The sequence below is a fragment of the Blennius ocellaris genome (assembly GCF_963422515.1).
Source record: "Blennius ocellaris genome assembly, chromosome: 14".
Lineage (NCBI taxonomy): Eukaryota > Metazoa > Chordata > Actinopteri > Blenniiformes > Blenniidae > Blennius > Blennius ocellaris.
In genome coordinates this window covers 21,654,862-21,679,428 of record NC_137663.1, presented here as the reverse complement: position 1 = coordinate 21,679,428, position 24,567 = coordinate 21,654,862, and the positions used below count along the sequence as shown (strand labels likewise).

The following is a 24,567-nucleotide window of genomic DNA, read 5'->3' as shown; positions in this document are numbered from 1 at the left end:
GGAGGCAGTTAAGCAAACGTTCATTAATACAGAGGGGGCTGCCCTGGATTCCACATTCCCCACCTGACATTCAGTGGTAGTTCCTTGCAAGATCATCTCTTGCTTTCTCGTTCTGGGATTTCACCATAATAGCCCAGCAGCAATACTCTCTGACTGACACAATTACACACCGATTAGAAAGACGATCATCGTCACTATTACGAGCTCATCACCTGTGCAAATAATTTCCATGATCACCTGACCCTTTTTCAATTATTCAACATCTGGAGTTTTGCTGGCACTTTATGATGATATCAGAATTCAATTTATACATGATTTTCCCACATTTTTTCTTTTTCTTTTTACATTTTCGACAGCACACATCAAGCTGATCACAAGATAAAAAGCAGCAGGTGAAAATAGAAAAAAGAAACACGTTTTTAGAAATCTTTTTCAAAGTGTTCAGTTCGAACATAGACAAAAAAAAAAAGACGAGCAAGACACAGACAAAAACATCCGACATGAAATACCGTTTAAAAAGGATTATCTGTCTACTGTATGCTTTAGATGGACTGATGAGTAGCGGACGGACGCAGCATGCAACAGACAGTCATCTTAACGGAAAAGCACAGGGGTCACTGCATCAGTGAAGCCAGAACATGATGCAGCCTATCTGTCAACCAGAAGATGCATTAATGTAAATATCCACCCAATGTTCAGAGAGAAATGAAAGCGCTCTTGCAAAAAGCATGCAATCATATTTTGGCAAATAAATAAATACATTAAAAAATTCAAAAGAACAGATTTTTGCAACTAAAAATAAATATTTCAGCTGGTCGGATGAGACACTCCTCTCTTCTGTGGAGCCACGTAATGCAGGAGTGTCTCCATCTTTAGGCAGGTCAGTCCGTGTGACCAGGTGCTGTGTTCAATGTCCAGGTCTGTCATATTTTGTGTTGTGTAGAGCAAAATCTCAGCAGGACGGATGTAAAGCACTGCAGTCCGGTCCTTTCATTCAAGTCACTGTGGGGAAGGGGGGGCAGAGGGTCTGACTGCATCCAGAGCACAGCTGGAAAATTTGGGAGGAGGAGGAGGAGGAGGAGGAGGAGGAGGAGAAGAAGGAGCAGAGACTTAATGTATTGCACATATGCATCCACACACTGGCACTCGCACCGAGCCCTCTCGTTTTTCATGTCTTTGTCTCCCGTGCCTCCGCCCGTCCTACATCACGTTTTCAAAGAGCTGCATTGATCTCATCATGGTTTCATCCTGGGGGGAGAGAGAAAAGGAATAATCAGAAAGATGGATTAAACGATTATCTCTGCAGTGTTGTGCTGCACCTCGATGAAGTAGTCGGCACTCTCAAACTAACTGAAAGAGAGTATCTGGTTTGAGTCCTGAAGTGGGACCTTTTCTCTGTGTAGTTTGCATGTTCTACCTCCCACAGTCCAACAACGTGTGTTTGAAGCTGATTAGTGACTGTAAATTGACTGTATTTTCTCTGTGATGGTCTCTCTTTTTTTTGACATTTTTTTAAACCAAGTATTGCATATAATCCACACGAAGAAACTCTGAAAAATCATGCATTTCTTTACATGGTCCTTTGTATTTTTTTCTACTCTGAAACAATACTGACACATAGTAATACAAAGGGTACCTCTTGGCATGCTATAATAAACTCCTCCAATGTCACCACTCCGTCTTTATTCTTGTCCATTTTCTGAGAGACAAAAACAATGTAAACTGTTATTTTTGAGACAGTTTCTGGAATGTATTTTATAAATTAACAATCTTGTTCAACCTAAAGCTATTTTATTCGGACTGGCTTAAAATGTCATGTTAGTCACTTTCTTTTTGATCATCTTCCGTACTAACCTGGAAAAAGGCATCCACATGCTGCTGCGGAACATCTCCCTTTAGTGCGGGATACGTATACTTGCCCATCATGTCGTAAATAGCCCTCACAATCTCAGTCATCTCCTAAAATGACAAACGGTAAACACAATGCTGAACGCAATCTCTTCAGATGACACATAGACCACAACTGGAAGTGCATCGTCTCACCTCTCTGTTGATGTAACCGTCTCTGTTGATGTCGTAAAGGTGAAACGTCCACTCCAGCTTTTCCCTCAGCGTTCCCCTCAGCAGGATAGACAAACCCGTTACAAAGTCCTGGGAAAATACAGCAGGAAAACAATGAACTCAGGATTCAGAAAGACACTTTCTTTTTTAATGGTTTGTCTTACCTTAAACTTAATGGAGCCGTTGTTTGTGGTGTCGAATGCGTTGAAAAGATAATGTGCATACATGCTGGCATCTGCAACACAGAAAACCTGTAAGGTCTGGTTCATTTCTAAAAGCATTAGAGTGCAACAGTGTTGAATTAAAAAAATAAATAAATACAGTTACATTGCTGGATACTCAAAATTGTAATCTACTGGTCGAGCATTAAAGGGTTTATTCACTGTAAAAACAGACGCAATCATTAACGATGGAAACATTTTCAGACATAGTAAGTATAAGATAACAGATAATCAATTTCCAGCGTCAGTAACTTTGTAAATACTATACTTGAGTAAAATGTGATAAACCAATGTAAAATCGTAGCTTTTTCATCCTTGCCTAAACCAAATTCTGACTTTGACAGTATATGACACAATGACATTTTGTGGTTTTCTATATATACCAATATATAACATTGATATGATCATTTATTAGCACAAACTCCTCTCAGTAGTTGCCCCAATCTGGAACACACGCACGATAGTGTGTGTTATTGTGAGTCCTGATCACTTTTGAGTGTGAGTGCAGTACCATGTTTGTGCCTGCTTTTAAGCGTGCAACCTGGCAGAAAGATAAGATAATGTGCATCTCCCATTTGGAGGCAGGCTAATCCAGCACCCCAGGGACCGGGGAACAAACAGATAGGAGATTTGGATCCGTTTACAGCAACAAAACTAATTATTAGTTCATGGAAACATCAGTAATTTAAAGTGTGCTTTTGATTTGATATTTATACCATCCTTCTTTATAATGTGTAAACATTGCAGAGATCAAACCAAAGCACATTACCTCCATGAGGAAAGAACTGTGCATAAATGTGTTTAAAAGTCTCCTCATTGACGACCCCACTTGGACATTCCTGTTGAGAGAATTGATTCAGGTTATTCCTTTGATCCAGTCATGTTTCGTCTTACACGGGCATACTTTTGAGTGCAATCCACTTGGCACAATTTCAAACTCACATTCTTAAAACCCCGATAGAGGATCTGTAGTTCCTGTTTGGTGAAATTGGTTTGGGCTTCCAGCTGGTCCAGGCCCTCTGGCCTGTGACAGACCGTTGTCATCTCCAGCTCATCGTCTGTTTTATCTGCAGGGAGGAGAAAGATAGAGGGCGACACGACGCACACACATTACACCTCTGCTTAACAGCTGTGCTTGGAATTATAAAGGAGAGAGGCAATTGAGCAAATCCTGAGAATGTGAGGTCGGCAGTAACATGTATTAATTATCTAATAGGAAGGCAGAAAAGACGCGTGCAGATGTAACAAGCAAAAAGAAAAAGCACGACCAGATGAGGATGTGAAAATAAGAAGGATTTGAGAAGATGGCTACATGTAAGTGACAAATTAGGTTTCCCCTCTGGAGTTGAAGCGTTTTATTAATGGCAACAAGGTGCAGGGCTCTGGGTGCAGTGGGGATGGATGGCGATTAATGATGCAGAGAGATGACTCTGCTCCAGGCGAGTGTTTGACCGTGTCCTGCTACATCCCAACATCCGGCATGTGGGCACAATCCACACACCGATGAGTCCACAAATGTAAACAAACATCCACAAGAAAACATCCGCAGGCAGCTGCAGACCCCGAGGAAAACACTGAAGGAATGAAATGTGAAGTCTGAAGCCTATATTCATAGGGTGAGGGTCATGTTTACACCAGAATATGCATGGTTGCTTTGATGTCGCAGCTGAAGCAGTAATAAAGGCTGACTACTATGTCATATTAGATGTTATATTTCTAGAATGCCTTTAAAAAAACACAACAAAAGACAATGAAGCTTCACAAATCCCCCTGATTTAACAATTGTTGATGAACAAATAACTTGACAAATGGGAACAATTGCAAGTCTTTACACTCACGCCAGCTGCCTCAGTCAGACTCTAAGAAAAGGAGATTAAGTAGAATATAATATCTCTGCTCTTTGGATGGCACCGATGACTCATTCATTTCAGCCTATTCATCAGCTGTGTCAAGATTAATCCTGGACACCGAAACTGTATCTTGAAGCATGCATCATCTGACAGAGGGGATCTTCATCTGGATTTCACATCAGGCATCCTCCTGGTCATCCACTTTTCTTTATTTAGCTCTTTAATCTTTCTGTACAGTTTAACAGCAGATTAGAGCCAAAGAGAAAAAGGGTATTTTGAATTTTAAAAATAGGTGTTTGTTTCATTCAGATTGTAAAAATAATAATAATAAAAAAAAAAGGTAAGTAATGTCAAAAATAAAGACAAAAGTCTGATAAGGAAGCCAAAAATGTCAATAATACTGTTTAAAGGTAAGATTACATATTGAACATGAAGTCAAAAATATGAAGGCTGGAGTCAAATTCAGTTGAATGGGGGTGAAAATGTGGATACTGTGGAAGTAAATAAAAATGAGAAAAAGTAAAAATGAATGAAGTCGTGAAGGACACAGTCAAAAAAATAATATCAAAAAATATCATATGTATCAGTACAGAAGCAGGCTGCTGCAATAATAACAAGCTATGATTAATTGCATTTGTTTATTTGTTGCAGGAGTAATGACTTTCAGATCAGAGTATTGATTGTTATCCATTCAATCCATGCTTCTAAAGCTCTGTTACAAGTTACTGCTGCACTTCATGCCTATCACTTGAATATAAAGTACTGCGCACGTTTATGCATCACTCTCTCCCTCCATCTTCCTCTAAGCTTCAGTTGCCATCCCACTGACTCCTGTTGTCATGGAGATAGACAGCCGTGATAAATGGGAGCCATGTATATGGTTGTACGAGATAAATTGGTCATAAAAAAAACACATGCACACACACAGCAAGAAAAGGTGTCAAACGCAACTTGTCTTTGTTCTCTGCAAGTAAATACAACGTCTTTCTCATCACCAGACGACAATGACAACAAGAACAACAAAGGTGTTGCGCTGCAGCACCTGAACACACCGATGCTCTCTGTCAAGGTGCCTTGCTTTCCCTTGCAATTGTGCAAGTGTGATGGGGTGGCGCGATAAGAAACAGATGAAATGAAAACCGAGGCGCGAAAAGGAAACAGGCAGAGGTGTTGATTAGAGGAGGGAGGATGAGGAGGATGGAGGCTTCAGAAGTGTGAAGGGAGAAGGCGAGGCAAGAGGGAAGAGGGAGGCACAACACATGGTTGGACTGGAAATAACAGTGATGGAAAGCACAACACCAATTTACTGATGAGGAAGAAGATGTATCGATGAACCAGTTCGGCTTTAACCACCTGGGGGAAATGCGACGCTTAGATCCAGATGAGGATGAAAAGAATTGATTTCTGCATCAAATTGTATTGATTTCAATATAGGTACAGAAGGAGTCGACAAAAGGGTCCAGCTGCTCCGCATGTAAACAGCATGAGCAGGGAAGGAGGGGAAGTGTCAGCCACTGAAATGATGGCGATAATTAGAAGTGTGTATCAGCTTCCTCACACACAGTGGCAGCTGCTGCAAAAGCTTCAGGACAGATGCGCTCTTTCCTTTTCTCAGCCGCAAAGTTTTCCTGTTTGAGCGTCAACCGCTCTGCCTTTTTCACCCTCTGTTCAACACTCGAGGTGGTTTGAGCTTGGAGTGAAATCTGTTTTTTTTTTCTCTCTTTTTTTTTTCTATTGCCTCAACCTTCTGGAGCCTCTGCTGTCACAACAAAACTGGGTCAAGAACTAATCTGACAGACAAGCTGCGCTACACCCAAAAATATGTCTAATCCTAGGTTTCTTTTGCAGGAGATTACATGGCATAGATTTTTACATGTTAAATTTAGAAGTACTGGTTGTTCCCGCAGAAAGAAACAGGCTTGCTGGAGTTATATTTATAAGACAAGTCGGGTTAAGGTCAGCTTACATTTTTTTAATTACAAGTAGTATTCTAATATTAATGTTTATCTTTCGTGTTGCTCAAAATCAAGTTATTTCAACATTACTGAGGCACTCCTCATCCGGTAATCAGGAGCTTAGTTTAGCTTTGAATAATGTTAATGCTAAAGTTAACAATGGCAGCAAGTATGTGTGAGGAGCGCATTGAAACGTCAGTGACTGTGTAACTGAGTTCCTAATTTCATTTACTTTAACATTATAGTCAAAAGTAGTTTCCACCACAGTATCGTGTTACTTTATGAAGAGTTACTGGCAATGCAGTTAAATACATATTCTCATTTCGTTACTCTGAAATCACAGGAACTACTTTATGGTGAACGGTATGCCTCATATTCTCGCTGGAAAGGATATGTGGATGATGCAAAATGTATTTTTCTAATATGAACGTGTTTGTATGAATAGAATGAATATGTTTGATGGGAAATCTAAACCAGTAACGTCAATACAGATAGTTTGATTTGAAGTATGTGTTTTCTGGCGTGGGAACCCCATGAGAGAAAAGGTCGTCAACATTCTTATGGAAAGCTATTTCAAGGGTTTACTTGTGCAAACATCCTCAAAACAATTTGTTTTTTTTGTTACACATTGTTTTTAATGACCTCTATTTTTAAAACATGCCCACCAAACAGTGTTGGATTCCTGTTTTAACCCTTCCCAGTAACTGAATAGTAAGTAAGCACAAACCGAGAAAAAGACGTATTTTCTGTCACAATAATACCCTATTATATATGACATTTCTCTTGTTCTACTCACCTCAGAATAACAGACTCATTACTCACTGACAGAATAGTATTTCAAGGAGAAACAACATTTGTCCTTAGCCTGTGTCTACATGTTCGACATCACATCTATCACATGTGCAGTAATGAGAGTGCATGATAGTGCAGCTTTGGGTGTATGAGTGAAGACAGAAATTAAATTGAGTAGTTGTGCTCAGCTAGTACTTTTGGGATAACTGGACAACAACAACAACCAAAAAAAACCAAACCCTAATATGGCTACCTTATAGCTTCAAATTTACACACACTGTTTTGTTATTCATGCCTACACATATTGACTTTCACTGAAGCCTGAGTGACTTCAGATCATTTTCTGGGCACTTTCCGAAAGCTCCCACTGTCCCATTCTGACGTTCCCGGTTTAATCACTGTCAGATATGCTTTTTCCAATGGGAAATGGGATGTTTCCCACCTCCCAATTACTCACCAACACTCGCAATGTCACATGACTGCCATCACCATGGCAGTCCCAATTGCAGTGCAGAAGCTGTTGTTTAGTTAATGAACAGTTTAACTATAACTTGTCGGTGCCATGCACAAGAATAAACCAGCTTTAACATTTAAAAGACAAAAAACACAGTTTTTCAGGACCATCAACTTCTCGTCTTTGATCCTTTCAAACCCTCCAAGGATTTCTTCCTCTTACGATTCGTTTCTTTTTTTAAACTTGGGATTTATGGCACAGAAAAACACCACAGATGTCACCACCATCCTGGTTAAGTAGAGTAACTGCAGGAGGACAGATACACAAACATTGCATGTTCTGTTCTCACAATATTACCACAAGTAGGTGTTTCTTTTTGTATCCGTGCTCAGCTATCACTATGACCTTTTTCCCCGTGTGTAGTACTGTAGTTCCCGCTTTGCCTTATCTGTCCCATCTTATCTATACTGCTGGCACTGCAACACGCTTTTTAATGGACAACTTAAACGGAGCGAGAAATAAATAAATAAATAACAGATGCCCTCTTTTGTTAAAAGGTTCTCGAAAGGCTTTTATCACAACAAGGACAAATGATTTCATCTGTGTAAAAACAAAGTGAAGCCCCCTGCGCCTCGTGGCGTCTCACATCTACGTCACAGAATGATGGCTTCCCATGTTGTTTTCTCCTTTATTTTATCGTTATCTTAATGCCGCCATGGATTCATCGTTCAGCCTGGTGGAGCATAAGTGTTCACGCTCTCCTTTTATGCCCCTATAACCCAGTCTCCATGACAACAGGCTTCTCAAGCATAAGGCCAGAGAGAGAGGTATGATATGTGAGCTGCCTGTTAATTCACACGCTGAACTCCATGTTTCCCCCTCGCGCTCGGCCGCTCACACACTTGGACGGGCGCGCGCATGTAATAACAACCCACCCAGGGGCAGTGATTTTTGCTCTGTAGTTATTTTCAAGGGCATCCTACTTCCAGGCACCCTGAAGTCTCTCCATCTTTTCACAACGGGGGCATGATCTCAAAACTCTGCATCAGTGGACCACTCGAATCCCTCGCCATCCTGCTTGTGCTTCCATTACTGAACATTTTAAACCTTTCAGATGAGAATGATGCTTGTTGTTTTCAAACCAGTGCAAATACCCTGAAGGTTTTGATGCCAACTTTAGACAAATATGGACTGAAAAATATTTCTTAGTTATTCTTGTGCGGTCCTGCTAAACCAGCATAAACCCTCAGACAGTTTAAACAGTTTTTTTTTAACCAGGGATGAAGATGTAAAAGGAACAACAGCAGTGCTACTGGTAAATACACTTCACACCTTGGGTAACACACTTGTAACAATCAATACAATCTTTCTCCACTCTGAGATGACTAACTTCCCCCATAGAAATCGTTCTCAAGAGCTGCAAACCTAAGTCCTGCATAGATGTATAGAAAGGAACATGTTGCACATAGTTCAAATGACTCTTTTCAGTTGTTAAGGCTATTTCTACCTGTTTGGTGCAGCTTTCTGTTGCTCTTTTGTCTCCCCACTGTTGCTTTTCCAACGTACCTCTGGACGGTCTCCTCTGTTTAGTTTGCATGGTCAAAGTGCCCACCACTGCACCCATCTTGTCACCGTGGAAACGAGCCTGGTCAAACAACCCAGAGAGTAAATGGATGTTTGGCGATGTCTTCTGTCAGCCTGTCGTCCTCTCTGTATCTCCCGCTACGACTCAGGGTCTTGAAGGAGGAGGAGGATGAGGATGAGGAGGAAGAGGGGGGGGGGTTTGCCCCTGTTGTGCCTCTTCACTTGCTTTCAGATCTGTCACTGAGGGAACGGCTCTCTTCTTCAAACCGACTCTCTTCAATTCCTAATCCCTTCCTCCAAACACACACACACATACGCTCTCACACACACAAGCCGCTCCTGCCTTCCTGCGCCACTCCCTCTGTTCTGTGCCTCACTCCACTCATCTGTCAGCCTTTTCCCCCTCTTTCCAGCTCCCTGCCTCCTCATGCACCTCCTGTTATTATGAAGCGACGGACTCGCCAATAAAACTCACTGACAAGGCAGGATAGAACAGTATTCCATGGCTTTTTCTGGATCCTTATCTTTAATTTTCTTTTTCTGATCACTGTTGATTTCTCCTCTTTGCTGCAATGAAACATAAATTAACTGCTCAACACAGTGGCAATGATGACTTCTATTCAATACGGCATCGAATTAGCTCCCTGAAGCATTGCATGTGCCATAATCACTCAGCAGAAATACACACATTGGCTGTGCACTTGTGCTTGTGTGTGTTTGTGTATGCTCATCTGTGACTTGCAGCAACATTATGAGCAGACATTTCTCTGCCCCCATGGAAAAATATTAAACTTTATTGAAGCTGGTGTCTTCTTTTTTCCTGGTACAAACAAACACATTTGATGTTGTGAATGAAAATTCATTGAGCAGACTGCACCGAGAGAATAAAGGCAAAAGGAGCAAATATAGAATTTATTTCCCTCTGAATGCTGAGTATTAAAAATGAGATTTGCACCTGGATCCTGCTGTAACTGCCTGTGCTCCTCAGACAATATCACTCACTGCAGATGAGAATACATATTAGGGTTTTATTTGCTGGCTGTCCCATGATATGATGTGCTATGTGTCAAGTAATCTCAGTAGCATGTTGCAGGACTCAGCTGAATAACTGCTGAAGCTTTGGTGCATGTGAAGGCACACAACAGAAAATGTGAATGTCTTTAAATGTATTCCACTGGATGCAGACCAGAAATGTAATTCATTTGCCTCGCTCGATCTTCATGCATGCATGTGTGTCACAACGTGTGCGCACGAGCTTGCGCCAACTTCAGAAAAAAACCCTCTCGGTTTAAAAAATTCATGCAGTGCCTTTTCTATTTTTTCTTTTTTTTTCAAGGCCACTTCAGCTTTCTTGTTTCTGGAAAGTTGTGTTTGCCCCTTGTGGGACATGCCATTAAAAAAAAGAAAAAAAGAAGAACTGTATAAAAGTGTATGAAACAAGTATAATGGAAGTGACTGCCCCCCCCCAAAAAAAACTTTCATCCTGCCTCATAACTTTGAAAGCCTTTGAAAGTCATTCACAAACTAAACACGTGCTCTACCAGGGGTCTGCAACCCTTGTGACAAAAAGATCAATTTTCATGATTTTCCATCAAATCAAACTTGGTCAGTCTTTAAAATTAGACTGACCAAACATTTCTTAGTAGTTTTGCAACACTGCTGGTGAACATTTGATTACATTTGCAAATGCTTTTGCACCTGACTTTATAGAGGTTTTATCCTTCTTTTCCAGAATTTTTAAAGCAATTTTGACATTTTATAATAGAATAGAGTGGATAATCTCCGAGAGAAATTCCTTTCTTTGCTCCACACAGAATAAATAATTTCCAGGTAAAGACAACATTTCAGGATCACACTTTGATAAGTGTTAGGTAAATAGCAGCTCCCGCCAAATTCAGTCTGCAGAAAGTGACTCTCAATCAATGTATTATTCTCATGAAGCAAAGAACTCCTGTGTGTGTGCGTGTGTTTTATTTGCTGAGGGATTTCCTGTGATTGTCCAGGTAGACCCAAGTAAGAACTCAACATACTCTGATTAATTAAACATAAACTCATGCATAATTCTGATTTTCTGCACTCCCCTCACGCCAGGTGCTCCATGTTCTCCTTATGTTTTTTTTTTTCCCCCTACATCGCAGTTAGATACAGGAGCCATTAAGTCTCTCTTTAATATATGTATAGATTCACTTTCACAGATCATTAAAAAGTCATATATTTCATTCACTGATTACACTGTTTTTATAATTAGATATTGATGCATTTGAATTCTTGGGAGAATATATTCAGAGAAGAAAAAAGTAATATATTTCTGTGTGTGGAAAGATGAGGCCCTTCCTCACAGAGATAAGTTTTGATCAGACTTCCTGATGTTTTTCCACAATTTAAGATATATTGTTGATTGGTAGTAGCATCTACGGACAATGGAAAGCATAACTCTTCTCTTAATTTGAATTATGTTGTCATATATAGTAATTACACTGGGTTTTCACTTGAATATATATTGTAACGTGCATGTAAATGCTCTCATATAACCACTAGTTCAAACAATCTTTCACTAATAATTCTGCTATTGCAAACACAAACAAGCACTCGATGTACCAACAAATACACTTGCAAAAGAAGACTTGAGTATTCAGATTACCATGAGTAACCCACAGTAATCTCTGTCGCAGATGTTTGCCATCTGGTAGTGTCTTTCTGCACCACATCACCTCAGCATGGCTACGAGCACCAAGGACACTGCACTGCAGTCTGACTTCATCATCTCTACATTATCTTTTCTCCATTTCATGAGTCCTGCACAAAGCCGACTCTACACGGCCTGTAGGAAAGGTATCACTTTTGTATAATCCGCTGGGATTTAAACACGGGGAAATCTTATATTTGGGAAAATGATCAGCAGCAAGCTTCTCTCAGCATCACATATTGCAGCATTCAACAGTGAGATCCACTGCACCCACTTTATGTCAACAAGCTAATTAACACCTATAAATTTCACATGGCTTACTTAATAATGTATCGATGCATGACTGTACTTTTCTTTTACATCCAGCAGGCTTTCCCTCTGCCTTCATGCGCAGTGGATGAATCTTTGAAGAAATTATTTTCGAAGGCTTGTGGAAAAGGCTTCATAAGAACCATCTCAGACACTTATTGCAATGTCTTTTGATCTGCAGTGAAACCAATTCCCCCTCCTGCCTGGCATGAGACGGCTGTTTCAGACCTGATGAAGTGGTTCTTTGCTCTGGTCATGAGGCTGCATCATTTAATTATTCCAGCTCCGCTCTTCTCTTCCTCACCTTAATTCCCTCCCTGTCATTGACACAGTGCACACGGGGGCCAGTTCTGCCTGCTGACTAAGGGAGGGGGAGCTGCATGACGATTTTTGAAACTTCTCCAGCTTTTTTATAAGACACATTTTTCTGGTCATAATAAAAATGACAAGGTTTTCATTTCATGAAAAAAAAAGACATAATTGCACCTTCACAGACCTCTTTTACTGGAAACTACTGCCTGGAATGCTTTAGTTCAGTGGCTGCAGAAGTGTGGAGAAACACATAGGGCTTCAGAGCATTTCAACAACATCATTTCGTTCACATTTTTGAGAAAGAATCCTCCTAAAACATACAAACAATTGATTAAGCAATCAACCCATAATAGGCTGCACACATGACCTTTTAAGAAGGTAATCTGAACTTCGCAGATCATCTCAGGGTTCCCTCACAGTCTAAAAACAAATATATTTGAGACTCATTTGTGAACCTGAGCTCTGTGATGGACTGGTGACTTGTCCAAGGTGCTCCCTGCCCTCACCCATAGTTAGCTGGGATTGGATCCAGTGACCCTGCAACAGGATAGAGTGGAATAAAAGCTGGATGGACAGCGAAGCAAAATTGCTTGTCAGTGTAAAACCTGAGTGTGTATGTGAAAACGAATGGAAACTGGCTCTAAAATGTTTATATACACAATTGGGAAGAGAAAACATAGATGCTGTGACACAAGTTAAATAGTTACTCCCTGTTGTGATACTGAAAACAAAACTGTGTCTTATTTCTTAATCAGCACAACCTTTGGGCATCCCGTTGGACAGCAGTTGAAAATGACAATACAAATGGTTTGCTTTAGCTAAAAGAGAGGGTTTTATCCGCTTTGGATCAAATGAAATTCATCTGGAGCCGCAAAACTGACTTTTAGAATGAAGAGCGTGCTGTATTTACCAAAAAAGTATGCTAAATCTAGGCAAATTTACATTTGAGATAAATCTATTATTTCATTAGATTTCAGTTGCTTTAGATGCTTGTTGTTGGCTTTTTTCTCTCTTGTGCCATTTGCAGCTGTTTAAGCCAATTTAACAGTTCAAACTATCTTAATAGTTTTGGAACATTTTGACTGCTTTGTGTTGTTTAACCACTGAGTCTTCCTCAGCACCATAGGAAGAGAGATTGAGATCACCTGTGAGTTGACCAGAGCCTGATTGGTCAATCAGGAGCACAGGGGACAAGATGATAAACTCTTTGGAAATACTCTACTGTTGTTTGCAGAGGCTCTGAGAATAGGCGAGTTGTTGAACAGTTGTTTGTTATAGTAACATAAATCCTTTTTTTTCTCTGTGTGTGTGTGTGTGTGTGTGTGTGTGTGTGTGTGTGTGTGTGTGTGTGTGTGTGTGTGTGTGTGTGTGTGTGTGTGTGTATGTGTGTGTGTGTGTGTGTGTGTGTGTGTGTGTGTGTGTGTGTGTGTGTGTGTGTGTGTGTGTGTGTGTGTGTCACGTGACGACTGAAGAGTCCAGGATCTGGTTGTTTCACCTTTCTCCACTGACACTGGATACTCTCTGAATAGTGTCACATTTGTCTGCTTTAGCTGCAACATGAGTCTGTTTGAAAGGTTTTCAGTTCAGATAAATAGGTTTTTAAAAAGAAAAAAAAATTCTTAAATTTTTCTAGCTGCTTTCTCTCTGTTCAGTGCAGCTTAAATGTTTACATCACCTGCACCTCTACAGATCAGAATCAAACCCTTCTTACAAGACAAGAAACATGGAACAGAGAGTGTAAACACAGTATAACTCCTGCCAGGCATCTCAGAATAACAGCTGGTGTCAGTCAGCTTCAGGCCTTCAAGTACATCTTCACCCATGTTTCTCCAGAGCGCTCTGCATGCAGTGCTTCAAGCCTCAAAGATGAGTGTACATGCAGATAAGCACATCAGCATGTGAAAGGTGAACAAGCAGAGCTTTACACCTCATTGCACTGTGTATATTACTATGTGCAGGAAACATGCATAAGGAAGTAAACAAACCGTGATGAGGTTTAAACTTCAGGCTTGCGTGTTTGAAGGTGAAACGCATATTTCTATGCTCTCTTCAACTCTGCATGCAATTTGATAACACATATGGATCTTTTGAGGCCGGGGTGCTGCTACAAGACACGGTTATATTTGAGGCAATGGATTAAGCACAGACAAGAGGAGGTAAATAAAGTCTATGCGTGCATGGGGAGAAAACAAGTGGTAGTACTTCCTGAGCCGCTTAAGAACATCTGTTTGTCAAAGTGTGTCAAAAGGGATGAGCCTGATTAATGTAGGTCAGTGAAGCCACAAAGTTGACCAAAAAAAGCCTTAAAGGTCTTGAATTATATTGATAATGGCAGTTCAGCTTGTAATCAACCAGTTCACACTAAAACCATAATCCTGTCTTTAATTAATCTTTTTTTCCCCAGCTTTGTGAGGTTGACATGTTTCAGTTTGGCCAGAAGATGGCAGCAGAGTCCAACAATTCTCTGTTCCACTGGCACAAGTCCATTTTGTCTTGATGAAACACATTGTGAACAAAAAAAACAAAAAAAACAAAACAAAAACTGGAGCCCAGTACAAAATCTATGCATATCTAAACACGAGCTCAGAGGAGCATCCAGCTATTGCACAGGCAGCAGCATGCTGTTTGCTCATCGCATCAAAAGTTTGTCTCACTAAAGGATGTGATGCATGTAAATATCAAGTTGTGACACAATGTGATTGCAGAGAATTGACATGAGGAAAGAAACACACACATACACAGTGAGGGACAGAGATCAAGAGATAGTGGAAGAGAGAGATAAAAATAAATGTAGAAGGCTGTTACATAAAAGTATGTAGTGAGGTGATGTAAAAAATTAAAAGCAGAGACACACACACTGTCAGCTCCAATCCACTGTGTTTGTAGCCACAGTAAAAAGAGACAGAGAACGAGAGGAGATGGATGAAGAAGAAATTGTCGGTGGGGGGGGGGGGGGGGGGGGGGGGGGGGGGGGGGTAACAGTTAACAGATGCAAGGCACTGCCAGGTGGTCCTGTTGGGTTTTGGTCAGAATAGAAGCTACGTCAGAGCGGTTACGGCTTCAACTGCATCTGCAGTTTTCTGAGATGTGACTCCTCTGCAAGGTTATGCACTTAGAGGACACATGTGACTTGTAATAGTGAGAGACGGGTGCAGCAGGAGGTTGCATGAGTGGATTTCTGACTATACCCATGCCGCCAAAATGAGAAACACAATTTTAATGTCAAAAGGGTTGAAACTATGTATAAAATGTAAATAAAAGTGTGTCGATAGATAGATAAATAGATAGATAGATAGATAGATAGATAGATAGATAGATAGATAGATAGATAGATAGATAGATGTCAAAATAATTTGACCAAAAAAAAGTAAGTTTTTCTCTGTTGTGGCACCAAGTATATGTGATGGAAATGTCTGTATTTTCATAAAAAAACAACCAATTACTACCAAAAAGGACTATAGTCTCAACATAAAGCCAATATTATGCATGTTTTTACAAACTCATTCTGGTTTTCATGGCATTTTTCATGGCAGTATGACCAACATCTCAGCTTAGGTCTCAATGTTTTGTTGTGTCCACCAATTTTAAGAAATTTGTTAAAAAAAATGTGCTTTTTCTTTAAAATTTTTACAATTTGTTTGGTGGTTTTGCCAGATTGGAGCCTATTTTGGGCCTTGTGTTTGACACCCCTTCTCTAAACAATGTTGTATATTTCATAAGTGAAATGACAAAGTTTCTCCAAAGTTTGTCTCTTTTACTTAAACCATATATGTCAAAGTGAGAGTTTGTGGGTCGACCTTGCAAAGTTCATTTTATTCACAGATGATTGCACTGCTTTAATAAAAGTAGTAGACATGAAAAGACACTGAACTGAGCTGAGAGATCAATAATGCAGAAGAGGAAGTTTGCTGCTTTAATGTTTACGATGTCGCGTCAGGATTAAAGCAATGTTGTAAGGGTGAATTTGTGAAAGAACGGGCACGCCAAAGGCTGCAGAAAGCCTGTGTTGTGCAGCGACATGAATTTCTCAACATTAGTCTGCAGATTTGCCAAATGTGGCTCAATATAGAGTCCTTTGTTTAATGTATTTATTTTTTTTAAATATGAACAACAAAAATGGAGACATTGTTACTGGACATGTCATTGCATTTTGCCCAACATTGTTAAAATACCATGATGCCGAAACTGCACATAATTTTCTTCAAAAATGAAGTATTTCTACAGGTTTTATAGTGTGATATTAATTCAAATGACATCTTATTTTAAAATAATAACTTAGCCTTGAAAACAAAGCTGAACCCAAAGAAAAACAAAACCCTTAAATATACTAATACAACCATGATCATTTTTGTTTTCAATAGAGTGGGATATCATTATCATCAAATTAAGCATTTTTTTAACCATGTACATACTGTAACTCACTTTAATGGTTGGTGTTTTTAAAGTATGATCCTTTATTCTACCTGCTTTGTAGAGAACTTTCTTTTTAAATCATATATATAGTATATATAAAGACAATAGCGGATTGTCCATCATTTTCGCCAATCATCGCAACGCTTTGTACATTTAATCCTAATTTAATCCTAATCATGATCCTGCCACCATTTCCAGAATGACCCAGACACTCGACTTATGTTTCCTCAAAACAGCAGAATGACAAATTTAAAAGATCTTATAAAAAGTTATTTTGTTCTCATAGGAGTAAACACTCGGTACATGACGAATGGAAGAAGCCTTTAAAGAAGAAAAAAATATTTCAAAACACAATTACTCTTCTCTAAAATATAAAGTGTGTTAAACAGCTGAAACAGCTTAAAGTAAATAGTAAAAAGGCAGAACCGATACCAATTTAAAGACACACCACACCTGAAAGAAAAAAAACCCTTTAAGCTGCAAGCTGCCAAGCGATTAGTTGGTAGCAGGGTTGCCAGGTCTGAAAGACAAACACCCCCCCCCCAAAAAAAAAAAAACAACAACAAAAAAACAAAAAACAAAAAAAACCCAGTCAGATGTCAGACACTAGATATATGGAATCATAAACATGTACGTTGCTTGTAAGGTGCTATCACTGGAAAATTCATTATGTGCTCATGCATTATAATTAACAAAATACATGTGTCATTATGAGCCTGTATTAAGTAGTACTTCTTCCAAAACTTTTTACCTGACTAATAAGACCTGGCAACCCTGGTGGTTCAAAAGTATGTTGTTGGACTGAAACTCTTGGCTGTTCTTTTCTGGGCTTAGTTGAACCAGTCGTGTGCAGATGGAGGGAGGGAGACACTCCACATGCAACATTGTGGCTGCAACAAAATTTATATAAGAGGATTACCAGCTCCACTTGATTCGGCACTGATCAATACACCAGGTAAGTTTGCCAACTCTTGAAAACAAGGATGAAAGAATAAGTTGCTGTTGCTGCTAAATGGGGCCAGATCATGTTTTTCTGAAGTAGTTAATCACAGCATGTACTTTAATTTGCTTTGTGTGCATATTTGTTGTGTTTATAGTCTGTTTACTGGCCCATTTTCTCAGAAGCATAATTTCCCCCTTTTAGTTTCAGCGTTGCTCATTTGTTGGTTAAAATAATTGGGTTTGGGAAAGAAATAGCGGTTTTACACAAACAAATCGGTTCAACTTGATTTGTAACGGTCTGTCTCCAGTAATTTACTTTTTGTTACAGTAATTTTATGAAAACTTAAAAACCTTTGTTGCATATTGGGTGCCCGTTTACACTACATTGGTGTTCAGAGTAACTGAAGGTGCAACCTTTTCCAAAACTACTCCCAAGGTGAAACCTTTTGAAAATTATTCAACTCGTCACAGTGGATACAAAGTTGCAGCTGCACATGAGCACCACGAATGTAGTGACTTTCTTATTTGGCATATTGGGCTTTTTCCTGAATGCAGTCTCTACTCTTTGAACGTTAGTTTAGTTTTTAAGATATTCGTGAGAAAAACATCAATGACATGGTTTCAGTTTGAAGGAAAAACCCCATCTCTCACTCAAGAAAAATAAATCTACTTGGTAATCATCAGTGACAGTCATCAGCAGCTATATCAAGTGTGGCTCTAAAGGGCTATTAGTCATATATATATATATATATATATATATATATATATATATATATATATATATATATGCATGTGTGTATGAGCCTGCTGTCCTCGCTTTCACTAATACTTGCTTTTAATTTTCAAAATTCCTCCATTCAACAGAAGGCAATGGAAGCCATGTTTAGCAGAGACTGTTGTCGGTGAAACACTGCGTGACCTCATCGTGTTCGATTCCTTCTTTGCCGATAAACTTCAAATCCTTCAGGTGTGTTCCTGGGAAATGTCTCAATCTGGTTTGTGTGTGTGCACAAGAGGACAAGATGATGAAAACCCTGCCTGCAAGTTGGATTCAGTGGTTTTTGTTGCTCACATGTCATATAGTTATTGGATTAAAAAAAAAAAAAAGTTATTGGTTGCTATGGCGCCATGATGAGGGAAAGAATTTGGTTGCACGATTGTACTCTGTGGAAGCCTTCTTTGTGCTCACTCTTTTCTTTGCTCTGTAAAGTTGGTGAAGCTTTGTGTGTCTATGCTGTGTTCTTAAGATGATAATTGGACAAATAGGATTTTGTACCAAAATGTTGTAGTCACTCTGGGACATTGGTAAACATCAAGCATGTGCAAAGACGGGCCTCCATGTTAAGTAGAATTTTAGTATTAAACGCACACCTGATTTTCTCCGGGGTATTAAAGTTGTGTGTATTTTAACCAGGAGGAGTGGGAGGTTCTGTTCCTTTTAACTTGTATATCAGTGCACATTTCTGCAGTCTAATCAGGTTCTTTTGTTGGAACTCCATGTTGTATAAATGGGCAAATAAAATGACTGTTTAAAAAAAAAAAAAAAAAAATAGATGCAAGTTTTACTTTAGATGGTTGCAACATTAATACATTTGGGTAATCACTTCTTGTAGTCTTGCATTCATTTTAAATCTTAATTCATGCATTGTTTGATGTTTGAATGATTTTCGAAGTGTGTGAATTAACAAAAACAAAAAGTGATGCTTTGTTTAACCAACCACTATGTTAAATCATTGACCAATGGGGACTTTTCCTCCTGCTTCCTCACAAAGTTTGCATTATTTGCAGCCTATTAGATTATAGCCAAACATTTCTATCTGGCAACAGCAGAGCATAAAGTGCAGTAGAAATGCACCCAGGGGCTTGAGAATAACGGCTGGTGTCACTCCAAATCATGCCTGGGGCACATCTTCACCTCTGTTCCACCAACTCCTGCACTCTCTGCTTGTGGTGTTTAAAGGTCTGCAGATAAGTATACATGCTGCTGTCGGCTTGTAACGGCAGAGTTTCACACCTCACTGCACTATGTATATAAGTATGCGAGAGGCAAACATGCGTAAGAAGCCGAAGTGGCGGTGATACGTGTGCTTGGTGTCTTGGGGCTTTACATTTTTCAGTCTAAATGGCAAGCTTGCATGTCTGGAGGTGAATCTGCATGTGCATGCAAGTTTTCACGTCTTCTGCCATGCGTATAATCACGCGTGCTGCTTCCTCCGCTGCAATCTGGCGAGGTGACGCTGTAAAACAAGCTTAAAGGTAAATTGTGCAGGGGCAGGTTTAAATCTGGAGACCCCCGCGCAAACTGGGAGGAAATGGAAACTCGACACAGTGAGGACTTGTCTTGAATGTCTTTCTTTGAAAAAGAAAACGTGTACTGAGCGGCATATGTAAATGTAGGTTTATGCAAACGTTGGAATGGAGAGCCTTATGAATTCATGGAAGCACATATTTATAACTCGATGCAATGTGAATGGATTGATGGTTAGTTACAATTATTGAGTAAGCTCTCGTAAAGAAAAACAAGGGTTACATGAATTTCAAGCAGGCTTCTTCATTTTCTTTGTGGATCCTGACAGTTATTAACAATACTCTTTATATTGAAGATAAATGGAGCCCAGTATTCAGTCAAAATCTACTTAAAGTATGTTTATTTTGTGAGTTTATGGATGAATTGGTTCAATTCCCTGTCGATGCATGAGATACTCTATTTTACATACATTTCTTTTTGTTGCTGCAACCACTATGAAGGCAATGTAAGCGATTCACTGACTGAAGAATAGTATAACAAAATTACACCCTGTGCAAATATCCTTACAATCGACACAAAACTACTTCATTAAACTTCAGGATTTGTTAGAGTTTTGTTTTTTTAATGATATTACATGAAGCTGAAGAATATGTATCTTTTAATCACATCTAGAAATGTTCTAGTTTAAAAAAAAATAAAATCATAGAATAAATTGTTTTATACAAGTTACAACTTCATGTTTTTAAACCCACGGCTCTTAATTAACTTGGTGACATTTAATCACTGGACCAAATGAAGACGTGGCCCCCGTGCTTCCCAAAGCATTCGCATCTTAACCTTCAGCTGGGAAAGGTCAGCAGCATGTGGAGCGAGTGGCAAAGCACAAAGGAACATTTGAGGATGAGCAGCAAACATGTGCACAGGCACGGCACCAAGGGAGACGGTGTTGCGTTTCATCAACCACTCGACCTTTGAGGACACAGAGAGCAAGATTACTGAGTAAAGAGGAGAATCTAAGATCAACTTGGGCTGCTTTTCTCTCTGCTCTTTGAATAGTAGATAATGCCTCAGTACGGTAATTAGACCCGGGAAGACTGACTTGCTGAATCTTTACTGTGAAAGCAGGTTTCGGAGATTTGAGGGCTTTTGTTTTTTGTATTTTTTTCAGTTTTAACACGATTGATATGTGGTTCCATTTGCTCGACCTAGATTGTGAGTGCATGCAGTCATGAGTAGGCTGCATTATTCCTAGAACCGAACAGTAGCTGACTAAGCCACCAGTTTAAGAGGCGTGCTTCCACTCTCTGGAGGTTTTATTGCATTTTATTAGTTTGCTCCTCTTTTTTTTTTTTTTTAATTACAAGTGCGCTACTCCACATGACATTCATATCAAGGCTCACAAAGCACTGTAGTTCATGAAAGTCATACAAATAAGCACATTACTGTAATTGGGTAGTATTTTGGGATAATTTAAGTATGTACTATTACTCACACTTAAGCACTGTAGTTCATGAAAGTCATACAAATAAGCACATTACTGTAATTGGGTAGTATTTTGGGATAATTTAAGTATGTACTATTACTCACACTTAAGTACAATTTATGACACATGAATTTCTATGGTTTATTTTAACTTAACTTACTTTCATATGTACTGCTAGTAGTAGTATTATACCAGTAATTTCTGAATATTCTATCTTTGGTGTTTGAAAATGGATCTTTCATATGAATGAAGCGAGTCAAATGTATGCTTTGACAGGAAAATTAAGTGCCTGGTAGTACTCTTCACAGGAGCACCATAAATTATGGTCCAAAGATCCACTTTTAAATTGACTTCTGCCTGCACCTGCACTAAATCCAGTACTCTCATACATGTGTTGATTTCAATTTTTCATCGGGGTCAAAGGTTCACGGTGAGAGCAGCACTGTATGTTTTGTCAGTCTTGACAAATTTGATGCTTCACTCTGACTTAGTGACTCAGCGGTTTGCGTTTTGCTGCAAAGACGAAAAATAACTTCCAGTCCAAGAGACGAGGGAGGTGGTGGGAAGGGACGGAGCCAAAAGTTATGAAAGTCAATAATGGGATGCAAAGATCTACATGGATCATAAAGAACAATCGAAAAGAAGCCATTTATTAAAACTGCGCAAACCTTCAGTGACGGCATAAATGGAAAGATTTAATTTATCTTTGATAAAATTCATGAATCTCTGCAAAATGTCCTATTACACAACAATTTATAAGGCGATCAATCCGTAAACGTACAAGCTATTGTACTTATGTGCAGCTTATACAGTATAATAGTATTCTTATGTTGGAAAAAATCAGTGACTAATATAACGTCAACTTGATTTATGTCAAGGTCTTTGAGTTGATTGTCATGTGAATGTATTTGTTAAGAAAAACAGGTAATCTCAACTATCTTTGAATAAAACTTTAATCGAACATTTCTATGGGGGCTTTAGCCACTCGATTCATAAAGAATGGTCTTGAGCTGGTCTTTTTTTCTGTTTATGTAGTTGGTATTTGAAAAAGCAGATGAATGGTTGCTTTATCCCCTCCATTATCCTAATGCACAGTATGAATATCCGATTAGTGGATGTCTTGTTTTTTACATTTGTATAATGACATATCACATTTTAATACAGTACAGGTTTTGACTGCACTGGGAAATTATCTCCCAGATGAAGGTAGGTAAATACTGTTTGATAATTTCTGGATCCCATTAAAAATGGTTTATGTGCCTCAATTGGCCCAAGCACTGTAGTTTGGACAATGAATTAAGATGCATGATCTATATCAGTAAATATCCCATTTGTGACTCTGGTGGTTTCTAACATCTTTCAACAACTTGCTAACAAGCCGCTAAATGAAGCTCTTGAGACGTTTGCTCCATCTGATGTATTGACTTGTGGGACATTAAAGTGATTCTGACTGAAACTTCCAGCTTGTAGATTTCAGTTCATAGTATTTTCATCATCGGGGTAAAATGAAACCATTAAGTGTTATTGTGGAAGTTAGAACTTGTTGCCAAACATTTGCACTTCAATTCTACCTTAAGTTGTTTGAATATAGGAAATAAATGAAGTGAGGTGCTGGAGCTGGAATGGATGCTAAATCAGTCACAAATCCATCACAGGGAAAACGTCTTTGACTTATTGTATGGTAATTGTATAGCCACTAAATAACCTACAACTCATGCGAACTTCACACAAACTCCTATGTCACTTGTATTTAGTGTTCAGTCTCTGGTACAATATAAGCTGTAGAGTATTGAAATAGCTTAACCATGGGATTAAGTCTTGTAGTTCACCAAAAAGCAATCGATAAAATCTGCAACTTTCTTGCTCTACAATATTGGCTCTCGCTATCATGCCTGCCAGCTTCACGTGCAGTGTCACACATGTCTGCATACTTGTATAAATCTGTGGTGACTGGCGGCAGCAGTTCCTTTAATGGTATCCAGTTCAAGATCTGTGCTTTCACAACAAACTGAGCATTAACCATCAAATTGGTAACGTGCATCTCAACATGAGCAGCAACCTTTACAAACTTGCGAAGCAAAGGTGCTGAGTTGGGCTCAAGGACACTGTGACAGGATGGTGATGAATAGACTACCGCTGCTGTGGGAACTGAGTCGTGACCTTGACCACGTGGCTACACAAGCTGCATTAGATATAAAGGAACGCGATAGCTGAAGGCAGAGTGAATGTATTTCTCAACAAAGCTGGACTGACGTAAGATGATGAAAATGCATTCAGACAAAAGTGAAGGCCGTCATCACACAGTCGGGACTTTTGAGCTTCAGCTCCAAGTGTTGCTGATGTGTGCAGACAAAGCCAAATAAATCGCCTCACAAACAGCTTTTACAAAAGGTAAATTCACCAACATTTTAGATGTAATATTGATCGCTCACTGGTGATCAATAAACCCTTCCATTTAGTGTTTTTCACCAGAATCCCATGCTCTTTTACTGGCCCAATTTTTCCACAGTTTTTTGTAATATTTACGGAAGCGGTTTGCTGAATCCTGAACAAAAGTCATAGCACAGCATTAACAAATTTTCTGCACATTTTGATGTACTCTGTGTGTACGTGCACCCATTTTCAACAAAATCCCACCTGCTTCGACAGCCACATTTTTCAGTTTCTTTCTGGGAATAGTTCGCTAAATAGTTAACAGGTCATAGCATACCAGTCCGCTTTTCTTGTGTTCATGGTCCCAATAAAGGACTAGTTACGCACCAAATAACCAGTGGAATAAAAATAGGATTAATGAAATGTCTTTTAAAGAGGGAGGCACACACAATAGAAAGCCCACATTACCTTTAGTGAGGGTTCCTGAGACCAATCTCCGCAAGGACTGGATTAGCTTGAGCACCCCCTGCCTGCAGCGGGTGGTACATCCAGCCATCTTGAGGTAGAGGCAGGTGCACGCTGGATAGGTTTTCTTCTCTATATCTAAGAAAGCAGGTTTGATCCTCTATATGCAGGATTCAGGCGGTTTTCCACAGCTGAATGTGCCGGGAGTTTTTGTTGTGTGCCATCATATGGTCCTTTTAAGAGGAGCCTTGTGGAGAGAAAAGTAAGAATGGAGGGACATGAGTCGTCGGCAAAGTCGAGCTTTGGCACATCCTACAACAAGACTTTGTAGTTCATTCAGACGAGAAACGTTAATTCATGCATATCTTCGTACTCATTAACGTGCATAAGCTCATCTTAGACTCATTCACACAACCATG

At 39.4% G+C, this 24,567-nt stretch overlaps 1 protein-coding gene across 2 annotated transcripts; it reads right to left on the bottom strand.

The window, feature by feature from the left end:
* Positions 1-1,200: 1,200 nt before the first annotated feature.
* Positions 1,201-24,239, bottom strand: kcnip1b (Kv channel interacting protein 1 b; the record flags this gene model as incomplete). 2 transcript variants are annotated; one of them, XM_080509133.1, is made up of 8 exons in its annotated part: positions 1,201-1,248; positions 1,637-1,699; positions 1,855-1,959; positions 2,044-2,151; positions 2,226-2,296; positions 3,052-3,121; positions 3,225-3,349; positions 24,152-24,239. In XM_080509133.1, 8 exons carry the CDS (start codon positions 24,237-24,239, stop codon positions 1,201-1,203), a joined length of 678 nt encoding a protein of 225 aa, XP_080365259.1. The 2 variants fall into 2 exon arrangements, with proteins under 2 accessions (XP_080365259.1, XP_080365260.1); XM_080509134.1 differs by lacking the exon at positions 24,152-24,239 and adding an exon at positions 8,900-8,966.
* Positions 24,240-24,567: the final 328 nt, after the last annotated feature.